The following is a 17,273-nucleotide window of genomic DNA, read 5'->3' on the forward strand; positions in this document are numbered from 1 at the left end:
TCCCTGTACACCCAAAACCAACAGCAGAGGGTCAGGGTGGTAGGAGCTCAGCTGTCCCCACACTTTAACCAGTCATCCACCAAGTAGCACAGCCTGCAGCCTGAGCCTCCTACCAGAAGAGGAGGTCTATTAAACAAACAATACCTCTTGTAAGTATTTTGGAGAACACAGAGGTGTTGTTTAAGGAACAATGCAACAGCTCTGCTGACTATTGGGTCAGAAAGACATCAAATTAATTAAATACTGTACAATTACCCATTTCACATTTGTGCAGCAAGAACAGAAGTGAGAAGCCAAGTCACCATATTATCAATAATTAGTAAAATACTATAAAATGCAAACTAATGATAATGACATACTGAGCCCTATTGGTGCCTTTGGATCTCTACTTTGAGTATATAATTAAGAGAAGGACGGATTCTGCTAAGCAAAAGTGTACTGTTACTCTGAACAAACCAAGTCAGTTCCTAATTCTCCCAAGACCACCTTGAAGTGGTGGGATGACTTCACATCACATCAGCCTGGGCCTTGCCTGAGATGGCCCTTCCTCAGAGACACGGCCTCAAAAGAAAACAGCAAATACATGTGACTATCACCAAATGACAAAAGGAAGAGAAATTAAACTCCCCATTAGGTCCAATCTCTTGGAAGAGCTCAAATGTAGGATTTTGCTCTTGAGAGCTTAGAAACTGCTGTCTGCCATCCTGCTATTTCTTAAAGGTTCACGTGGTTGTTTCACCCAACCTAGCAATCTCCGTGACGCGTTGATGTTGCTTTTTCTACAGTAAATCAGGAGGAAACTGCCAGGACCTCGGCTAACAGCAGTAATTTAGGTTCTAATTCACCAGTGCTGTGATCCAAAATATTAAGAGAAATACCCACCTTCCATGCAGCAGCACCAGTACCATGGCCAAGACCTAAGCCATGGAGGTAACATGCCATCGGGCAACAACCTAATCAATCAAATAACAGAAGGCGATCACCCTGAAATCATTTGTATTATAGTGTGGTCAGAAAACCCAGCAACTCTGGGTCTCGCAGACACAGCCAAGCCTTCCGTGATTACAAGAACACCTGTTCTTTATTAGCATCTTAAAAGCACTCTTTCCTATTCCTTTATTCTCCCTAAAATTTGTGTCCGTGGGCACTCACCTGCCCATCCCTTCCCGTGTGGAAGGCACAGGTATCACCCACCACCACCACTACCATCACCCCATCCCCTGTGAAACCGCGGGGGCTCGGGCAGCGCAGCCAGGCCTCCTCACGGAGGGGAACGGACACCCTCTGAACCCCGTTTTTCCGCCTAGCCGGGCCCCGCGGTCGCGGCTCCCCTCCCTGCCGGTGCCAGGGGCAGGGCCGCCGGAGCGGACCCGGTTCCACCACGCCGCGCCCGTCCCCCGCCGCTCCCCTCCGCCCGGGCCGGCAGAAGCAAAGCCCCGAGCCCCCAGCGCCGGCCGGGGCCCGAGCCCCGTCCGGAGGGTGCCGCGCCCTCCCGGACTCCGCCGCACTCACCGTCCTTCGCCATGGCCGCGGCGGCAGCCCGGCCTCCCGCGCCCGCTGCCCGATAGCGGCGGCGGAGCCCCGCAGCGAGGCGGGAGGCGGCCCGGGCCGCAGCCGGCAGCGGGGAGGGTGCGCGCTGGCCCGTACGGCGCCTCCCCGGCTCGGTGCGGGAAGGATGCGGGAGCGGCCGCGGGGTCCCCGGGCTGCGGGAGTGAGCAGCGCTGCTGCAACCCGCGGCGCTGCCAGCGAGCCCTGCCCGGGGCGCTTCGGGCGGGGGGACAGCGCGGAAGGCAGCACAGCCCGACCACACCACACCGCGGCCCCGGGCGCAGCGGCACGGGCGGGACTCCGTGGAACGTCTCTCGCTTGGGGTGGTAAAGCTGCTTCACCTCGCTTTACAAAACGCTGTGGCATCGTTCCTCACGAGTCCTCAGGCCTGTGATGACCTGTTCCTAGCCTACATAAGGTACGTCAACTCCAGCCTAGCTTTCGGGGGCATGGTCAACACAGAGCCCTGGCTCGGAAACTAATCTGGAGACACAGCAGGTTGCACTCAGCCTGTCAGTAAGATTTAAATGCTGCTTCACTTTTCATCACACATACAAAACTCCCTTCCAAAGAAACAAGTCACTCCAGATCTCAAAAAACCTTTAGCAGCTGATGGCTGGCTCTTATGTCCTCCATTATTCTCCATATCCAGGTTTATGATTAAAGAGAAAGTTTGGGGTCTGAAGCTCAAGCTGTTGCAAAATAATTTTGCTTTGCAGCCAGCAGAGAAGACTGACCCAAGTTCTCAAGTGGTAGGGGTGAGACAGAGTTTCAGCACATTTCTCATTCCCTTGTAGCTCATAAAGTTCCTACAATTTCACTTGCAAGTGTGGGGCTGCATACACATGGGGGAGGGAAGTTATTTCATCACCAGGATTAATCAGATGCCTAGATTTAAGGACAAAGATGAAAATGGGGTGAGGAAGCCAGATCCATGCAGCAAGCTTTATAAAACATGAACAGGCAACTGCAGCAGCAGAATGAACTTTAAAATGAAACATGCCAGAAGAGATAAAATATCTGTATCATTTGGAGAATTTGCTATGCATGTGTGATGAGAGATAAGCTCTCTGCATAGGGTCCTGTTATGCAAAACACACGAGTATAGCACTAGAATGAACCTCTAGTCCATCTTCAGTCTCCAAAGCACGACTAGGTCTACTTCAACCAACCACGACTCATGTTTTTCCAACATTGTTTTGAACTTCAACAGTAAAAGTGATTCTGCTGTTTAAGGCCAAACTGTTTACTTAACTGCAAAAAATCTTATGAAGAAAATTAATGTTGCTGCAAATTGTATAGCTCTACCTCAGTGAACACAGAACACAATTAACCACCACTTGCATAAACACGTACTTTAAACCTGTAAAGACAGTTACCAGGAATTGTTTCACTCTCAAACTCTCTTTTCCAGACTAAACCCTCTTCCACTCTGTTTTCTGTTTGTGAATGCTTTTTTAGATTCTCTAATGATTCCAGAGGTGATGTCTGTATCCTCCCCAAATTATACACAACACAGATCACGGCTGCCACCCATGGCATTTGGAAGTTCACCCTCATATTGCTGATCTGCCTTCAGTTTGAGGGCTGCAAAACATGCAGACTGAGAACAGCTGCTCATGCAAGCATTGCCAAGCTGACATTTTCATCTAATCTGTCCTTCCAAGTGCAGCCCTCTACACTTCCCTTTATTTAATTAGACCTTGTTGATTTTACCCATTATAAGAATAAAAATTAGACTGGAAAATGTCTTCTACTTAAACAGTTTCTAAACTGGTGTCACCTATAAGTGTTTTAAGTTTATTCTGCTTTTCATCACCCACACTGTACTTGTCAACATTGCATAGCAGTAGCTCAGACCTCCACTTGGAGGATCCTTTAGCTTTGCCAAAGCAATGAATGTAATTCTTCGCTCAGTTGCGTACCCATCTCAGAGAAGTTTCAGCCAAATCATATGTCTCTAATTCGTTTACGAACACTGTAACTACACCCAGATACACACTGTCACATTGCCCTACTTCCAACCACCAGATCAGCTGGAAGTTAGGCTGGCCTTAAGAGACTGTTTCCTTGCAGCCTTCCAGGCTGCAACCTTGAGGCTACAAGAAGAAGAGAAGTTAGAACCTAGAGAACAGTATTCTTGGAAGTCTAGATTTACTGTTTGGGGGGGAGGGGGGGGGGAGAGAGGTAGTTTTGTTTGTTTGTTTTTTAATGACAGCTGCTTGCTTCAAATTAAGCATTTAGGAAGTCCTGTTTGTAAAAGTCTGTAATTGCCCATCAAACTACAGCAAGGGATTTAAGATTACACCAGCATTATGCAACTTTGCTTACAGCTGCCTCTAAATTCTCAGGATTACCATTTTGAACTATTACCACTGCATATAGTCAGCAGTTCTAAGTCTATCCTTAAGCATAACTTCCATTTTACATCTGTGTAATTTTATAAACAAATTAAAGAATGCTTGCTTTCATAATTGCAACATTACACAAATCTTTGAGCCTAGTCAAGCCTTCGCATGCTTCCAATGTGGATTTGCAAATCATTTTTAGAAGTGCGTGCAGGGAATTTAGCTGAAAATAACCTGTCAAGAATGTAAAAAAGATTTTTTTGTAGCTGTGCTTCCTCTTTTGCTTCCTTGAGAAAGATACCTGCAAGTTGGAGGGAAACAGAAAAAGAGAAGTCACTTTCAAGTTTCTCTTCAAGGGAAAAACACAACCATGTAGCTGGAAGACGTACCTTAACCTTGGTGACTAGAAACAGCAGAAGAGGATTGGTGCTGTAAAGTTCATCCTTAAGCAATTTCCAAAGTGAAGAAACCCACAAGAAATTATGAATTTGAAGCTGTAGTCCCACTATCTGCTACAAAGAACTCTCCATCCGTATCTTTTTTAGATAAGAAGAGATTCAAGTGCTCCACTGCATCTCATCATCACATTGCTCCACTATTACACCTCTCCTGCTATCCATTCCCCGCAATGTGAGGATACTGGAAAGCTTCCTCTATACCCACACCCAAAGCAGCGGCTGGAATTCACAAAACTGACAAACACAGTATTACCAACAGGACCTTAACTGCATTAAGATGAGCAGAAAATACTGACCAAGAAAGTCTGGTTAAGTTTTCCTTAAGAGGTCTCTTCATGTTTCTTGTATTTGCTTCCCAAAAATTAGGAGCAGAAATGCATAGAGGCAGAATGAGTTTAAGCTGGCAACAGAAAAACACAAGTATCAGCTTCTTCCATGCCTCTCCAGTTTATAAAAATCACTTTGAATTCCAATCCTGGCCATGTACAGCTTAGGGTCATCTGCAGAATCAATAAATACAGTTTACATTTCTTTATTTGAATACACAATGATTCCAGATCTGCTGGAGACAGTGTACAATAAAAGACTTATCACCAAGTACATTTCCTGCACCTGTGGGATCAAATCACAACAAACATTGCTGAAGTTACACACTATAAAATGGATCAAGTAAACTGTGAAAAATAATTTATTGTACTAATTTTCAACAGTCAATAACCTTAATTTTATGTTCAGAGACAAAAGATTACAAACATGTCTCATTTGGGGAAATACTGTGAGCTGTTCTTTTACAGTCTCGGCTAAAACCATCATTTCAGATCAACATGAGTTCCAAGCAGTAACTCATATTGTACAAACTAAATACAACAAGCAACCATGTTCTCTTTCAATCTCAAACAGAGCACAGCAACTTTGTCTCCCAAAAGAAGCATTCACCCGGTGAACAAAGACACCAGAAGCTGTACCAAGAGGCAGCTAAGGTATACCACTCGTTACCAGTATTCCAGCATCACCTATAGTTGTGGTCCCAGTCGCTTCCTGTTGTATGTTCAAAGACATCCAAGACAAGCACTTTGTGTTACCTCTGACATTAACATTTTGTCATTAAAATTAATGTTGGCGCTTCTCCAACTGGATCCTCTAACATCTTCTTTTCCTCTCGGGAAGAGATGCTTCTGAAAGGAAATAAAGAGATTTTCTGACAAGCTTTTCAATCTGTCTTCCTTCATGGGAATTATTAAAGTAAAATTAACTCTGCCCAGCAAAGGAAATTAATTAGATGAGCTCGAGATCCCCTCCCAATTCCTCTCCCCATTGTTTTAAATATGAAAAAAAATAATCTTACTGGATTATACAGCACACTATCATTCAGTGTCAATTACAATTCCACTGATAAACAAAATACTGTACTTCAAAAGTTACTCAACCTTCACAGCTTTCTGCTTGTCATGAACACCTTCAAGATTTCATTGTGAGTTTGTCAAATTGAATACTCACAAAATTAAGCACAGAATACTTGAAGAGATTGCTCAGGGGTATTCTTAATGCCTCAGAATTTTCTGAGAAATAGAAAACGGAAGAAACTTTTTGCCCACAACATCTTGAAGGATAAGTAAGTAAATAAAGTATGGTATTAAATGCTAAATGCACCACTGTGACTTCAATCTGACCATTTAAAATTGAATGAATTCACATTGTCTACAACTAAGGTAATCAGAGAATGCAGTCTCGTTTCAGTATCACAAAGCACACTTTTGCTTTTAAAAAGCACAAATATAAATGTGCTACCTCACTACAAATGTATTTTAATAACGATCATGCTTCCTTGTACGAAATACCCTTCCATTACATAAAATTTTGGATAGTAAATTAATTCCAAAAGATATACTCCTTACACTTACTTATGTGCTTCAAGACTTCCAGAAGTTGTTACTAACTCTTTGCCCCCCGCTTTAAGTAACCTAAGTAAACCCTACTCTTTCAGGTTAAGAACCAGAACCTCTGGTCTATCAAATCTGCCTTCCACTCTAAGCAAGACTAAGCCAGTCTTAGACCAGCCAGAACTGTCAGCAGAAATCACGCCTTTAGCTGGCCGGCTACTCTCCCAGTAGTTGAGACATGGCAGCAAAGCAGTATCCTGGCTCTTCCCAGAGCACGGCTAAGTAAGGTACCTCAAGATAAGAAGGATGCAGCATCTCAGCTCACCTGGAGTACTGTGTGCAGTTCTGGTGTCCTCAACATAAAAAGGACATGGAACTGTTGGAACAAGTCCAGAGGAGGGCCACGGGGATGATCAGGGGACTGGAGCACCTCCCGTATGAAGACGGGCTGAGGAAGTTGGGGCTGTTCAGCCTGGAGAAGAGAAGGCTACGTGGAGACCTCATAGCAGCCTTCCAGTATCTGAAGGGGGCCTATAGGGATGCTGGGGAGGGCCTATTCATTAGGAACTGCAGTGACAGGACAAGGGGTAATGGGTTAAAACTTAAACAGGGGAAGTTTAGATTGGATATAAGGAAGAAGTTCTTTAGTGTCAGGGTGGTGAGGCACTGGAATGGGTTGCCCAGGGAGGTTGTGAATGCTCCATCCCTGGTGGTGTTCAAGGCCAGGTTCACCAGAGCCTTGGGTGACATGGTTGTGTGAGGTGTCCCTGCCCATGGCAGGGGGGTTGGAACTAGATGATCTTAAGGTCCTTTCCAACCCTAACTATTCTATGATTCTATGATTTGTTCCATGGTGCTTATGTTCTCCTCAAGCAATACTGAGAACAGACCCTGATGCTTCTAAAACCTCAATTTTTACTACATGCATTTGATGTTTCTCAGACCAGCTCCACTATCAGCTTTGAGAAACCTGCTTTACCACTGCTTCCAAATAAAAATTACATTATTTCTAGTAACATGAGTGATAGAAAAATCATCCACTCTTCTGCTGCAGTCCCCAGAATCCCATGCCAACTATGTCAGACAACTTCTAATACAGCAGAGGACACTTACTGTACATGTCTACTGGAACATAATCCTTGAAGCACTGCCCAGCTGAAATGAAAGCTAGAGGGGGAATTTTGATGTTGCCTCAGTTCCACAAAGTTGAAGCTTGAGAGGCAGGTTACATAATTCCCAGAGCTACTAGATCAGGTATTTTCTGTGAGTGGGAGAATGACAAAAAAAACCCACTTTTCCCTGTACCTTGGAATATTTCACGGCAGACTTTATTACAGAAGAGTAAATCTCCTTTTAACTGGACCTCTAACTCTGAATGTGCTATAATGAAATCTATGTCGAAAAACATGGCTCTAGTGATTTTGCCACCATGTGAATGCAGAGACTCAAATCAAAGCTTCAATTTTCATGCTACAACTTACAGGCTAAAACTAATACAGATTTTGCAAGGCAGCAACACATGGTCCAAAATATCAGCTTTAGTTTCAAAAAAAATATAGCATGCAGAGAACTATTAAAATCCAAGTCACTGGTTTTGTTAGAATTTCAATCACTGTACCTTCTTCATCTGAGTTTTCTTCTGTGATTATAGGCATCCCAATATGCTGAGTAACAGTTTCCTTTGCCACCTGCATTTCACCTGCAGACAGATATTTAGTAAGAACCATCATCTTTTTTTGCTTCTACATCTCAGGTCCAGCAGTTAAAAGATTGCTCACTTGCTCCTCTCTTGACTTTCTAGTCAAAGGCTGTAGAGAAACACCTATCTGTCACAGCACCATCATACAGCTCCTTAAAGAAACCTCCAATAAAAAGGAATTAACACTATAAGTGTAAAGTGTATTAATCACCAACTCGGTGCAGAGATAATTCAAAATGCCTTATTCCGCTTCAACACTTCATCTACTGTTTTAGAGTGAAGCAAAGGCAACATTATGTAATGCTCACGTCTGACAAGGGATTTATTTTCTCAGTGAGTTTTTTTCTAGGAGAAGCTAAGCAAGTCAGAAGAGAGTCTGTAACTTTGAAATTAAATCCCTGTGCTCAAAATAAAGTTCATTCAAAACTATTTTGCTGGTCAATTTCATTTAAACTTTAATACATAATAAGTAAAAACTTAAATGGTAGAATAGCTTTTATCACTTTAAAAGCTGTTTTTAAAAAAGTCTGCTCCTTAAACTTGTTTTTATTCCTAGATAAAATTACAATGCTCATAAGAAAAAAAAACAAAAACAAAAAAACCAGAATTACAGAACAGAATCAAATAAGAAACAAGTCACAGGTGTATAAAAACCCTTCTGTCAAGAAGGGAAAAGTTACGTCTAGCTATAAACTAGACAAGTCTGGAACTATTCTAAGGTAATAATTGCAATACTGTGATTAAGGAAACAATTGGAAGGGAGTTTTGAAACTACACGAGTTAGGAAAAAAGATTTGTGTTCATATGGAAGGACTACAAATTTCAGTAACAAAAGGACAAGATAAATATCAGATGGAAGGAGAATGACTGATGTGATAGTGTAAGACTACTGACGTACTAGTCTTACAAAGCAATCATTAAGACATCAATATAATTTTCTCTGGAGAAGTATTAGAGAATATTCCTTCAAGAGGTCACAAACAGAATAGAAACAGGCAAGATTTACTTTGGATTTCATTAAAATAGTATGAACTATTAGAATAATATGAAAATTACCAGATAGGTTGATTTTCATCAAAAAGATAGCTTCAAAAAAGCTATCTGTCAGAAGAAGAAACTGACATATATCAACCTCTAATATGTCTATTATATGGCAACAGGAAAAATTTAGACACTGCCACACAGAACATGCTTCTCTAAGGTCAACCCTTTCCAGAGAAAAACTTAGCAGGAGTGTATGTGTATGAGAGAGACTACCCCTTAACAAGAAACTGCATGTAATTACATTGTTAGGTAGAAACCTAACCAGACTATGGAAAACAAATTTCAGTTACATACTGGTATAACTTAATCTTCTACCTCTACTAATCAACAGTAAAATTTAACCCAGCTACCTCAGCTAGCAAAGCAATGGATAAACTTTTATAGTTGCTCCAGGTTCACAAATGCAATGGAGAAATACCTTTAATTCCCAAAGAATCTCTTTTTCTTGCTAGCTGTGGTCTCCTACTGTTTTTTCTAGTTCGGCTTGGAGATTTCCCATAATTCAATCCTGATTCAGAAGATTCCAATTTTACTTGTCGATGTCTTCTGGATTTTGAAGCCTAAAAGCCAAACATACATACGAATGATACAAAAAAGCTAAACTGCTACACCCAGATATTACTGTATGTCACCCAGTACTCTATATATCAGCAAGGACCACAGCATCAACTTCCATGTCAGGGTGGAGGAAGGGATTGAAGGTGTGTGGGTGGATTGCCACCAGTTACTGTTCTTCAGTTTTAACAAGGCAATGTGCTTCTATGATTTAATGGGTGTATCACTTAAATTCAGGCAATGAAACATTCATTTCTTTTCAAACCACTGTCTCTTGGCATCAGCCTACACTATGTTGGACACTATTGTGGGCAAGTGAAAGGAACACCTCTGAAAACTGTTGCACCATAAAGCCTCCTTACTTTACTGTCATATTTTGCTTATGTGCCTAGAAAACTGCCTGTTATACATTCAAGAGCTCTGTTTCATTTAATAGTGCATTTTTCGATACGAAATTTTAATCAACAAGCAAAGTTTTGATGTTTCTCACAGGCCTGATATAAAAAAGACAAATCAATAGTATTTTTCAAGTAGCAATTATTGAAAAAATAACTGCACTGCACCAGCTACTAAGGAGAAAAATAATTGTTACAGCTGAACCCAGGACACAATGTTTCCAAGAACTTCCAACTGACTTTAAAACCCCAAGATCCATTTTCACAAGCATCTTTGGAGATTCCAATGTCTAAGCTTCAAAGAATTTGAGCAATTTAACTTGTAAGTATTTTTATTCCATCTACTTGAAATCCCATCTACTTAAACAGAGCATAGACATTAAAAGATACTTGTAAATTAAAATTCCCCAAGCATAGACCGTATCTGCACTGTTACCATAAATCTAACATGAACAATAAGAGCTTCAGGTTTCCCCTATGTTATAGGAATACTAGAACATTCAAAGGTTGAATTAAAGAGCACAATTTTAACTCATTCCTTTCTAATCCATCATTTACATTTAAAGTAAATTTTATTTAAAATGGTAAGTCATTAATGTAATAATTCACTACATACCAGTTTAAAACAAATACACTTCAATTCTCAAATTTTGTACCAACCTCAACAACCGCAGAATAAGACTTGTATTTGATCCTAGCCAAAGCATTTGCTCTTTCAGAACCCTGCAAAGAAACAAGAGATCAGTCAGAATGTTTTCATAACTATTATAGCAGTATTTAAATGCAATTCTACATCAGACAATCACTTGAACAATATCTCACCATCACTGTTATTCTGTAACTAGTTCTGTATTATTAGAATGCTGCCAAACTGTTACTTTAATAAAACAAACAAATGAACATTTCAAATTTCATTAAAAAGACGGAGCATAATTTTGATTGTCTTCACTGTTACAAAGCCCAAGAGAAGTAAATCAGATTTAAAACTTCACATCTTACTTAAATTCAAAGTTGAAATAAGCAGCTAAGTACAAGAAGAGAGATAATTCTATACCATAAAAAAAAACCCATGGGTATTGCGTTTAGTTGAAACTCCAGGAACCATAAGGGTTTGACCAAGAACATGCACCTCTTCCCCTCCTTACGTGAAAGGGCTTTTTACTATGAGCATCTAAGAGCTATCACAGCAGTGAATGCTCAAAGATTAACAGAAAACAATCTGATTTAAAAACAAAACCAACCAAACAAGAAAAAACAACCAGCCTCATTAGCTGTTCCTGGAAGTTACTTTGACACTATCAAGCCCCAACATCCACTGCTTAGCCTGTGATTTGAAGTCAAAAAACTATCAGATCTGCTTTGCGCATCGTAGCAAACTAGTTAATTTTTCTTACCTCTGATTCTAGCAGATTCTCTTCTTCCTTTTTGTTTAGCATTTCATCAGTTTCTTTAGCATTTAGGAATAATTTCTGGGAAAAAAACAAAAGTGGTTTTTTTTTTTAAATGTCATATACAAGACAGCTAAAATCCAAGAATTGTGAAAAACTAAACAAATATTTACACACGTCCATTTTCTTCATTGATCTTACGCTATGGCCTATTCTTGATTCAAGAATAAGTGCTACAGAGGTACTTCTATGGTCCTTCTAATACCACCCATAAGTCACATCTTCCAGGGCTTACATCTCAGCAATCATTTACATGAATATGGAGGCAGTACCACATTCCATGTCCTTCACCCCATACCGTAACTCTGTCTAGGGCTTTACTCATTCCATGTCTTCAGTGTTACAGTTCCTTCTACTTAAGTCTGAGATCTGCAAAGTATGCTCACAGGTAATTACACTAAGAAAGACAGCTTTTATGTTCACACAATCTGCTAAGCCGCCACAGAATAATGGTTGATATTACCTACCATTCTGTTCTGCTGCCATTCCTGATGTTCCAAGGTTATATCTTTAAGAGTAGCTACAAAATCATCTTTTATCAAGCTCAGCGCCTTGTCTGGCTGGGATTTGTCAGCTGAAATGACACACTTCATTTTCTGATAGTGGTCATGAATATTCATCAGTTCCTACAAATAAGAGAAAAACTCTTTTCAGGGGAAAAAAAAATATATTCCAGCAATAAAGTAGTATTAGTCCTCAAAGAACAAAACCAGGTTTATAGAAATCATTCTAAAGAGACCATTGAACTAAAAAGAGTATTAGAAACAGATTCTGTTTAGATCAGTCCAGTTTTAGGGAGCCTAACAATACTGCTACCTAGCACTGAAGAGTATCTTGCATTACTCAAACTGAGAAGGAAGTATCAGTGATACTCAGGATCACTGCTCATAGAGGATTCACTCTGATATGGTAGTCTATTTTCATCTCTGAGGAAGTATTTTACTTCCTCCTTTCAAGGAAGCAGGTCTTCTCACCCTGCTGTCTCCCAGATTACTGATTTTTGTACCACTGTAGTCAACCTTACTGATGATATGTATCTGGTAGCAGCAACCGGAAAAACCTGTAAACAAAAATCTAGTATTGAGTAATAATGAGCAATAGAACTTACACCTGGCTTGAATTACTCCATTTTTTATAAAATTTAAGGCTATTACCCTAGTCTGCATTCCATAAGAAGACTTACAAAAGACAAGACTGTGCTAATTAGAGAAGCTGTACCTCTTGGACAACATCAGAAAAACAAAACAAGCCCCACTGATTAATCTGTAGTTTAAAAGTATGTACCTCCAATACATCATTAGTGATAAGGCTGTTTACTCTGTTACTCGGCTCCTTAAATTCTTCTTTAAATTCATTTTCCTGAATCTTCTTCTTAGTTCTGTAGTTTAGCTAAAGCAAAAGATAATATTTAGTAACCTAAAAGCAGACTGAAAATGCCACCTCCTCTTGAAAATTCTTACTGCATATCCAACAATCAAGAAATGCTGAAGGGCATAAAACCATGTCATCAACAGTAATATACAGCTTTACTGTCAAGTGCTAGGAGTCAGCATTTAAGAAAAAAAAGATTCCATAGTCAAAAATGTAACCCAGCACCCAGACTCACCTTCACTAATGCTAAGACATCTCAATTACAGTAAGAACATTAGATAGCGAAAAAATACTTTCAGGTGAGAAGCATGCTACATTCAAATATCCTCCAAGCTTCACATCACATACCTAGCTACTTAAAGCAAGCCATTACATTTCAACACAGCCTTAAAGCTAAACTAAATATGAGTGCTACTGAATTGTTAGCCATTGAAAGCTAAAGATATTTTATTAAAAATTGCAAGTCATTAATTTCACAAATGTAATAACTCACAAGCTTTGGCATTGCTGTGAAATGGAATGCTCTGGCAAGTCGCAGTGCCCTAAAAATGTATGCTGCATCATAATGCTGGGAGTTTATTAGATCCTGTTGAAATTTATGGATTTCAGGCCAATCCTTGAGCGCGATTCTGATCTGCAACAGAACAGTTACATATTATCATACCTACCTATTTCAACTAATAAAAATCCAGCTGACAACTGTGATCATGCTAGAGTATACAAAATGCCTGGATGTCCAGGGTGTAGCATGTCATATGATCACAGAACTACAGAAAGAATCCTACTATAACATTTGTTATTACTATCAAGATGTTATGCAGATAAGATTATACTGATATGTTAAATATTCTGTCTATATCTTCAACAGTGACATGTAACATAAGTCCTTTTTTTACACTTGAGAAAGTTAATTCTTCACCTTCTGAAGTGTCTGAAAAACAATATGCACCTAGGAAAGGAGACTCCCATACACTAGGTATCAGGAAACAATACTTGTACCATGGTTTGCTGCCAGTGAAATGCTCATGAAAGTATCTCTCCATTATTTCATGCTTTTGTTCCTCTCACATATACTCTGCCCACTTCATTTTTAATCTCTGTTAGCTTCTTTAATAACTCTTATACTCTCTACTAGTTGGTATACAGTAGTGGTTTTAAAAATTGCCTAAATTCATCTCCATAAAAGGTACTGACTTCTCTCTCTGAAATCAAGATATGAGGCATAATGGTATCCCTGTAGACTACTTAAACTTCAGTTTCTTACTTAAAGAATCTGGACTGAATTGTGCATATGTGCTCAACATACATCACACGGTTTCTAAGTAAACCACTTCTTACATGGTTTCCAACTCCTTTACATAGTGGTCTCCTGTCCTAAAAGCAGCAAGGAGGCATGTCGTTCAGGTATTCACACTTTCAACCTATTTACGAATTCCACTTCTGAAAATAATTCAGCCAGTCATTTCATTATGTTGAAATTCTGAAGAATAACTGGGGCTGCAATGGTGTTCATCCTACAGCTGATGAGCACGTCCTCTGTTCCCATTTTGAAAGCTAGTAGTTTTCATTTCTTAACAGAGAACAGCTTCCTATTTTGCAAACAAGACATCCAAGACCACAGCTACAATGTAGCAGGCATAAGCAATATTTTAGTCACCACCCCTTAAGTTCTCAAGCCCAAAGTTGTTTGAAAGGCTACCTTTTCCAAAGGGACCATCTGTTTCCAAATATTTTTATTTTAAAAAAGCGAGAGGAAATGCTCTACCCATTTACAATGACAAAGCAGACAGAGGCATACCATGTATCTTATACCTAGTAACTCCTGAGAATAAAACACCAAGAATAGTTACCTTTTGTTTTGGCTGACAAAGCTGTGTACTATAGAGCCCGTACAAAAGGTACAGAGCACCAACTCGAATCTGGAAAGCATACGGGGGCAAGAAGTACTGCTGTGCCACTTCTAAAGTCTTCTTTGTGAGCTTATTCCTCTCCAAAGCTCTTATTCTACCACTAAAGTAAATAAAAAGGAAGCAAGTTAAAGCAAGTAAAAATAAAAGTGGAGGCTTCAGAAAATCCGTAATGCAGAAACATACTTTAGGTATTTTAAAATATATTATCATAGGACCAAAGTCCTGGGAAGTCTTGAAAGACAACCAGCCCTTAAGCTCTCGCACAGTACTGCATAAAATTCTCTGTGCTAAATTAGATTTAAAGCAGAAAATGCATCATCCACCAATCATTTTTTAATCTCATGAGGACTGCATCAAGCTCCTAGATGTCAGTGTTCAAATCATGCATTAGTAATGCACAAAATAAACTGTGCTAATAACTGGTTTTCAGTATCACACAGGGACCGATGTTTCACTGCCATTTATCTACACACCAGCCAGGCAAACCTTTCCCAAACCCCATGCCTGAAGTGAAACTCAACTCCCCAGCACACCACCTCACGGTCCCCAGGGCAAACTCAGCATCGGGGAGGTGTGCGCTTTAGGAGGGAAAGGATGGGCTCCGTGAGGCGGGGTACGGGAGGAGGGCCCGAAAGTGCGGCCGGACCCGGTGCCTCTAAGGCCGGCTCGCAACGGGCAGGCCGCGGCGGAGGCAGCCCAGGGACGAGTGGGCCCACCGACCTCTTCACTCACTAGAAGATGGTGTGGAAGCGGCGCTCCCGCCACAGATCAGCGAAGCGCTCGAACCGAACGGTGTCGGCTTCCTGAAAGGCTCCAAGCAGCTCCTCGCAGTCCACCTGCAACCCCGGCACCGAACTCATACCGCCGCCGCGCAGCCACACGCCACCTCCCCAGAGCGCCTGCGCACCCTTCCCGCGCATGCGCGAGGCCTGCTGCCGGAGCTCCTCCGTGAGGGGCAGGGGTGTTCCGCCCCCGGTGTACCCTTATCCCCCGCCGCGGCTGGCGGACCCCGGGCACAGAGGCCCCTTCGGCCACCGCGCTTCTCAGCTGGCCCCGGGATGCAGGCCGGGGAGATGCGGGGGTCTGGTCAGGAGCAGCGCAGGGAGGTGCGGGGGTTTGGTCAGCAGCCACCACTGTACAGCAGCCACAGGGAGCCTGGGGATGCCGGCGGGCTCCGCCTCCGTCCCCACAGAAGCGGCGCAGGGAGCTGGCCGTCCCGCAGCGCTGCAGGCCCGGGAGCGGCGGGGCTCGGCAGCGCCGCGGTGCCCCCGCGCTTCGCGGCCTTGTGAACGTGAGGCACCGCCAGTCTCCCGGGCAGATGTGCTCACGAAGTCCCGCTGCCGAGCGCCGGTTGCCTCCCGGCCCTGCCCGCAGGGCTCAGTGGCGGCTGGAAGCCGCGTTTCCGCCTGAGCGGGTGCAACGGGCAGCGGATCCGCCGGTGGCCGCCCCCCCGAGCTGAGGGCAGCGTGCCGCTCCCCGCATGCACGGACACACGTAGGCGGCCGGGGCGAGCCGGGCGCGCGGGGAGGGGGCCGCAGCTGCCGAGCCGCACGTAGGGTGGGTGCGGCCTCGCCGCAGGCGCGGGGACTCTCGTGTCCCGCGCACGTAAGGGCGAGCGGCGGCCGAAGCGGCTGCGGGAGGAGCGGAGCAGAGAGGAGCGTTGGAGAGCCCTCGCGCACCGAGCGAGTACAGACTTGCGGCACACGGGAGGCGGGCGAGCCCCGGAGCGGCAGAGATGTGTGTTCTGGGGGAGACGGGTTTCGGTGCTGTCTTCCCTGGGGAAGCTCCGCAGCCCTCCAGCAGTTCCCATGGGGGTTCGGGGACGGGGCTCCGGTTTCAAAGCGTTGTTGCCAAGGTAAGCGCCCGCGGGCGGAATCGCCGCTGTGGCCGGGGCTTGGTTGGAGACGGGCTGAGGGCAGCCTGCGGTCCGCTCCCGTTGGAGACGGGCTGAGGGCAGCCTGCGGTCCGCTCCCATGGGAGCGGGGCTTGGCGGTGGCGGCACCTGCGGGGAGAGCGGGTCCGCTCCCGTGGGATGAGGCGGGCTGTGAGCCGGGTTCGTGGGAGTTTGTCCCTGCGCCGGGGGAACCTCGGGGGGTGGAAACGGAATGTAGAGAAAGTAGGGAGTGTACGGGATGGTGCGTTGCGTGCTGCCTTCGGAGTATTTAAACCTGCAGGAATTTCCCAATGTGATCAAGTCAAAACCTCACGTTTCGCTTTCCCAAAAAATCGTGCACTACCAAATGGATTTTAAATTCTGCTGGCTCTGCTACCGTAGTGTTTTCCAATCCACCATTAGCATCAACTAATCGCGTCAACGGTAGCTCCTTAAAGCTATCAACTCCTAGTGACAGTAGCTTCCACAATGCATCAGACACAAACCCATCTCTCCATGTTTATTATATTTCTCACAAGGTTGCTGGAATACAACCTCCAGCAGAGCCTTTGTAGATGAGGAGGAAATGAATGGCTATCAGCTGAACAGCCGTTGCACTTGAGCATCACTGATTGTCACTGTTATTGATTATAGGAGCCTTAGTAGAGCTGTTGCACATGAATTAGACAGGTTTTAGCAGCTGCAGTGAAAGAATTGCTGCACCTGCTGGATTTTGGGTTGGCT

General features: G+C 43.1%; 2 protein-coding genes across 3 annotated transcripts in view; both read right to left on the minus strand.

The window, feature by feature from the left end:
• Nucleotides 1-1,629, minus strand: part of SYT16 (synaptotagmin 16) — a 103,222-nt gene extending 101,593 nt beyond the window's left edge. Inside the window, exon 1 of the mRNA XM_061464212.1 lies at nt 1,513-1,629. The gene's annotated coding sequence lies outside the window, so the exon portion shown is untranslated. The remainder of the gene's footprint in view (nt 1-1,512) is intronic.
• Nucleotides 1,630-5,024: 3,395 nt separating this feature from the next.
• SNAPC1 (small nuclear RNA activating complex polypeptide 1) lies at nt 5,025-15,526 on the minus strand. 2 transcript variants are annotated; one of them, XM_061464215.1, is made up of 10 exons: nt 15,389-15,526; nt 14,597-14,756; nt 13,240-13,380; nt 12,660-12,764; nt 11,843-12,001; nt 11,322-11,396; nt 10,588-10,650; nt 9,396-9,537; nt 7,853-7,933; nt 5,025-5,526 (listed from the first exon to the last, which is right to left on the minus strand). In XM_061464215.1, exons 1-10 carry the CDS (start codon nt 15,514-15,516, stop codon nt 5,495-5,497), a joined length of 1,086 nt encoding a protein of 361 aa, XP_061320199.1. In that variant the 5' UTR covers nt 15,517-15,526; the 3' UTR covers nt 5,025-5,494. The 2 variants fall into 2 exon arrangements, with proteins under 2 accessions (XP_061320199.1, XP_061320198.1); XM_061464214.1 differs by having other exon boundaries at nt 5,025-5,529.
• Nucleotides 15,527-17,273: the final 1,747 nt, after the last annotated feature.

The sequence above is a fragment of the Pezoporus flaviventris genome, unplaced genomic scaffold, assembly GCF_033815535.1.
Source record: "Pezoporus flaviventris isolate CSIRO_AGI_PZ_B2104156 unplaced genomic scaffold, CSIRO_AGI_Pfla_v1 ptg000036l, whole genome shotgun sequence".
Lineage (NCBI taxonomy): Eukaryota > Metazoa > Chordata > Aves > Psittaciformes > Psittacidae > Pezoporus > Pezoporus flaviventris.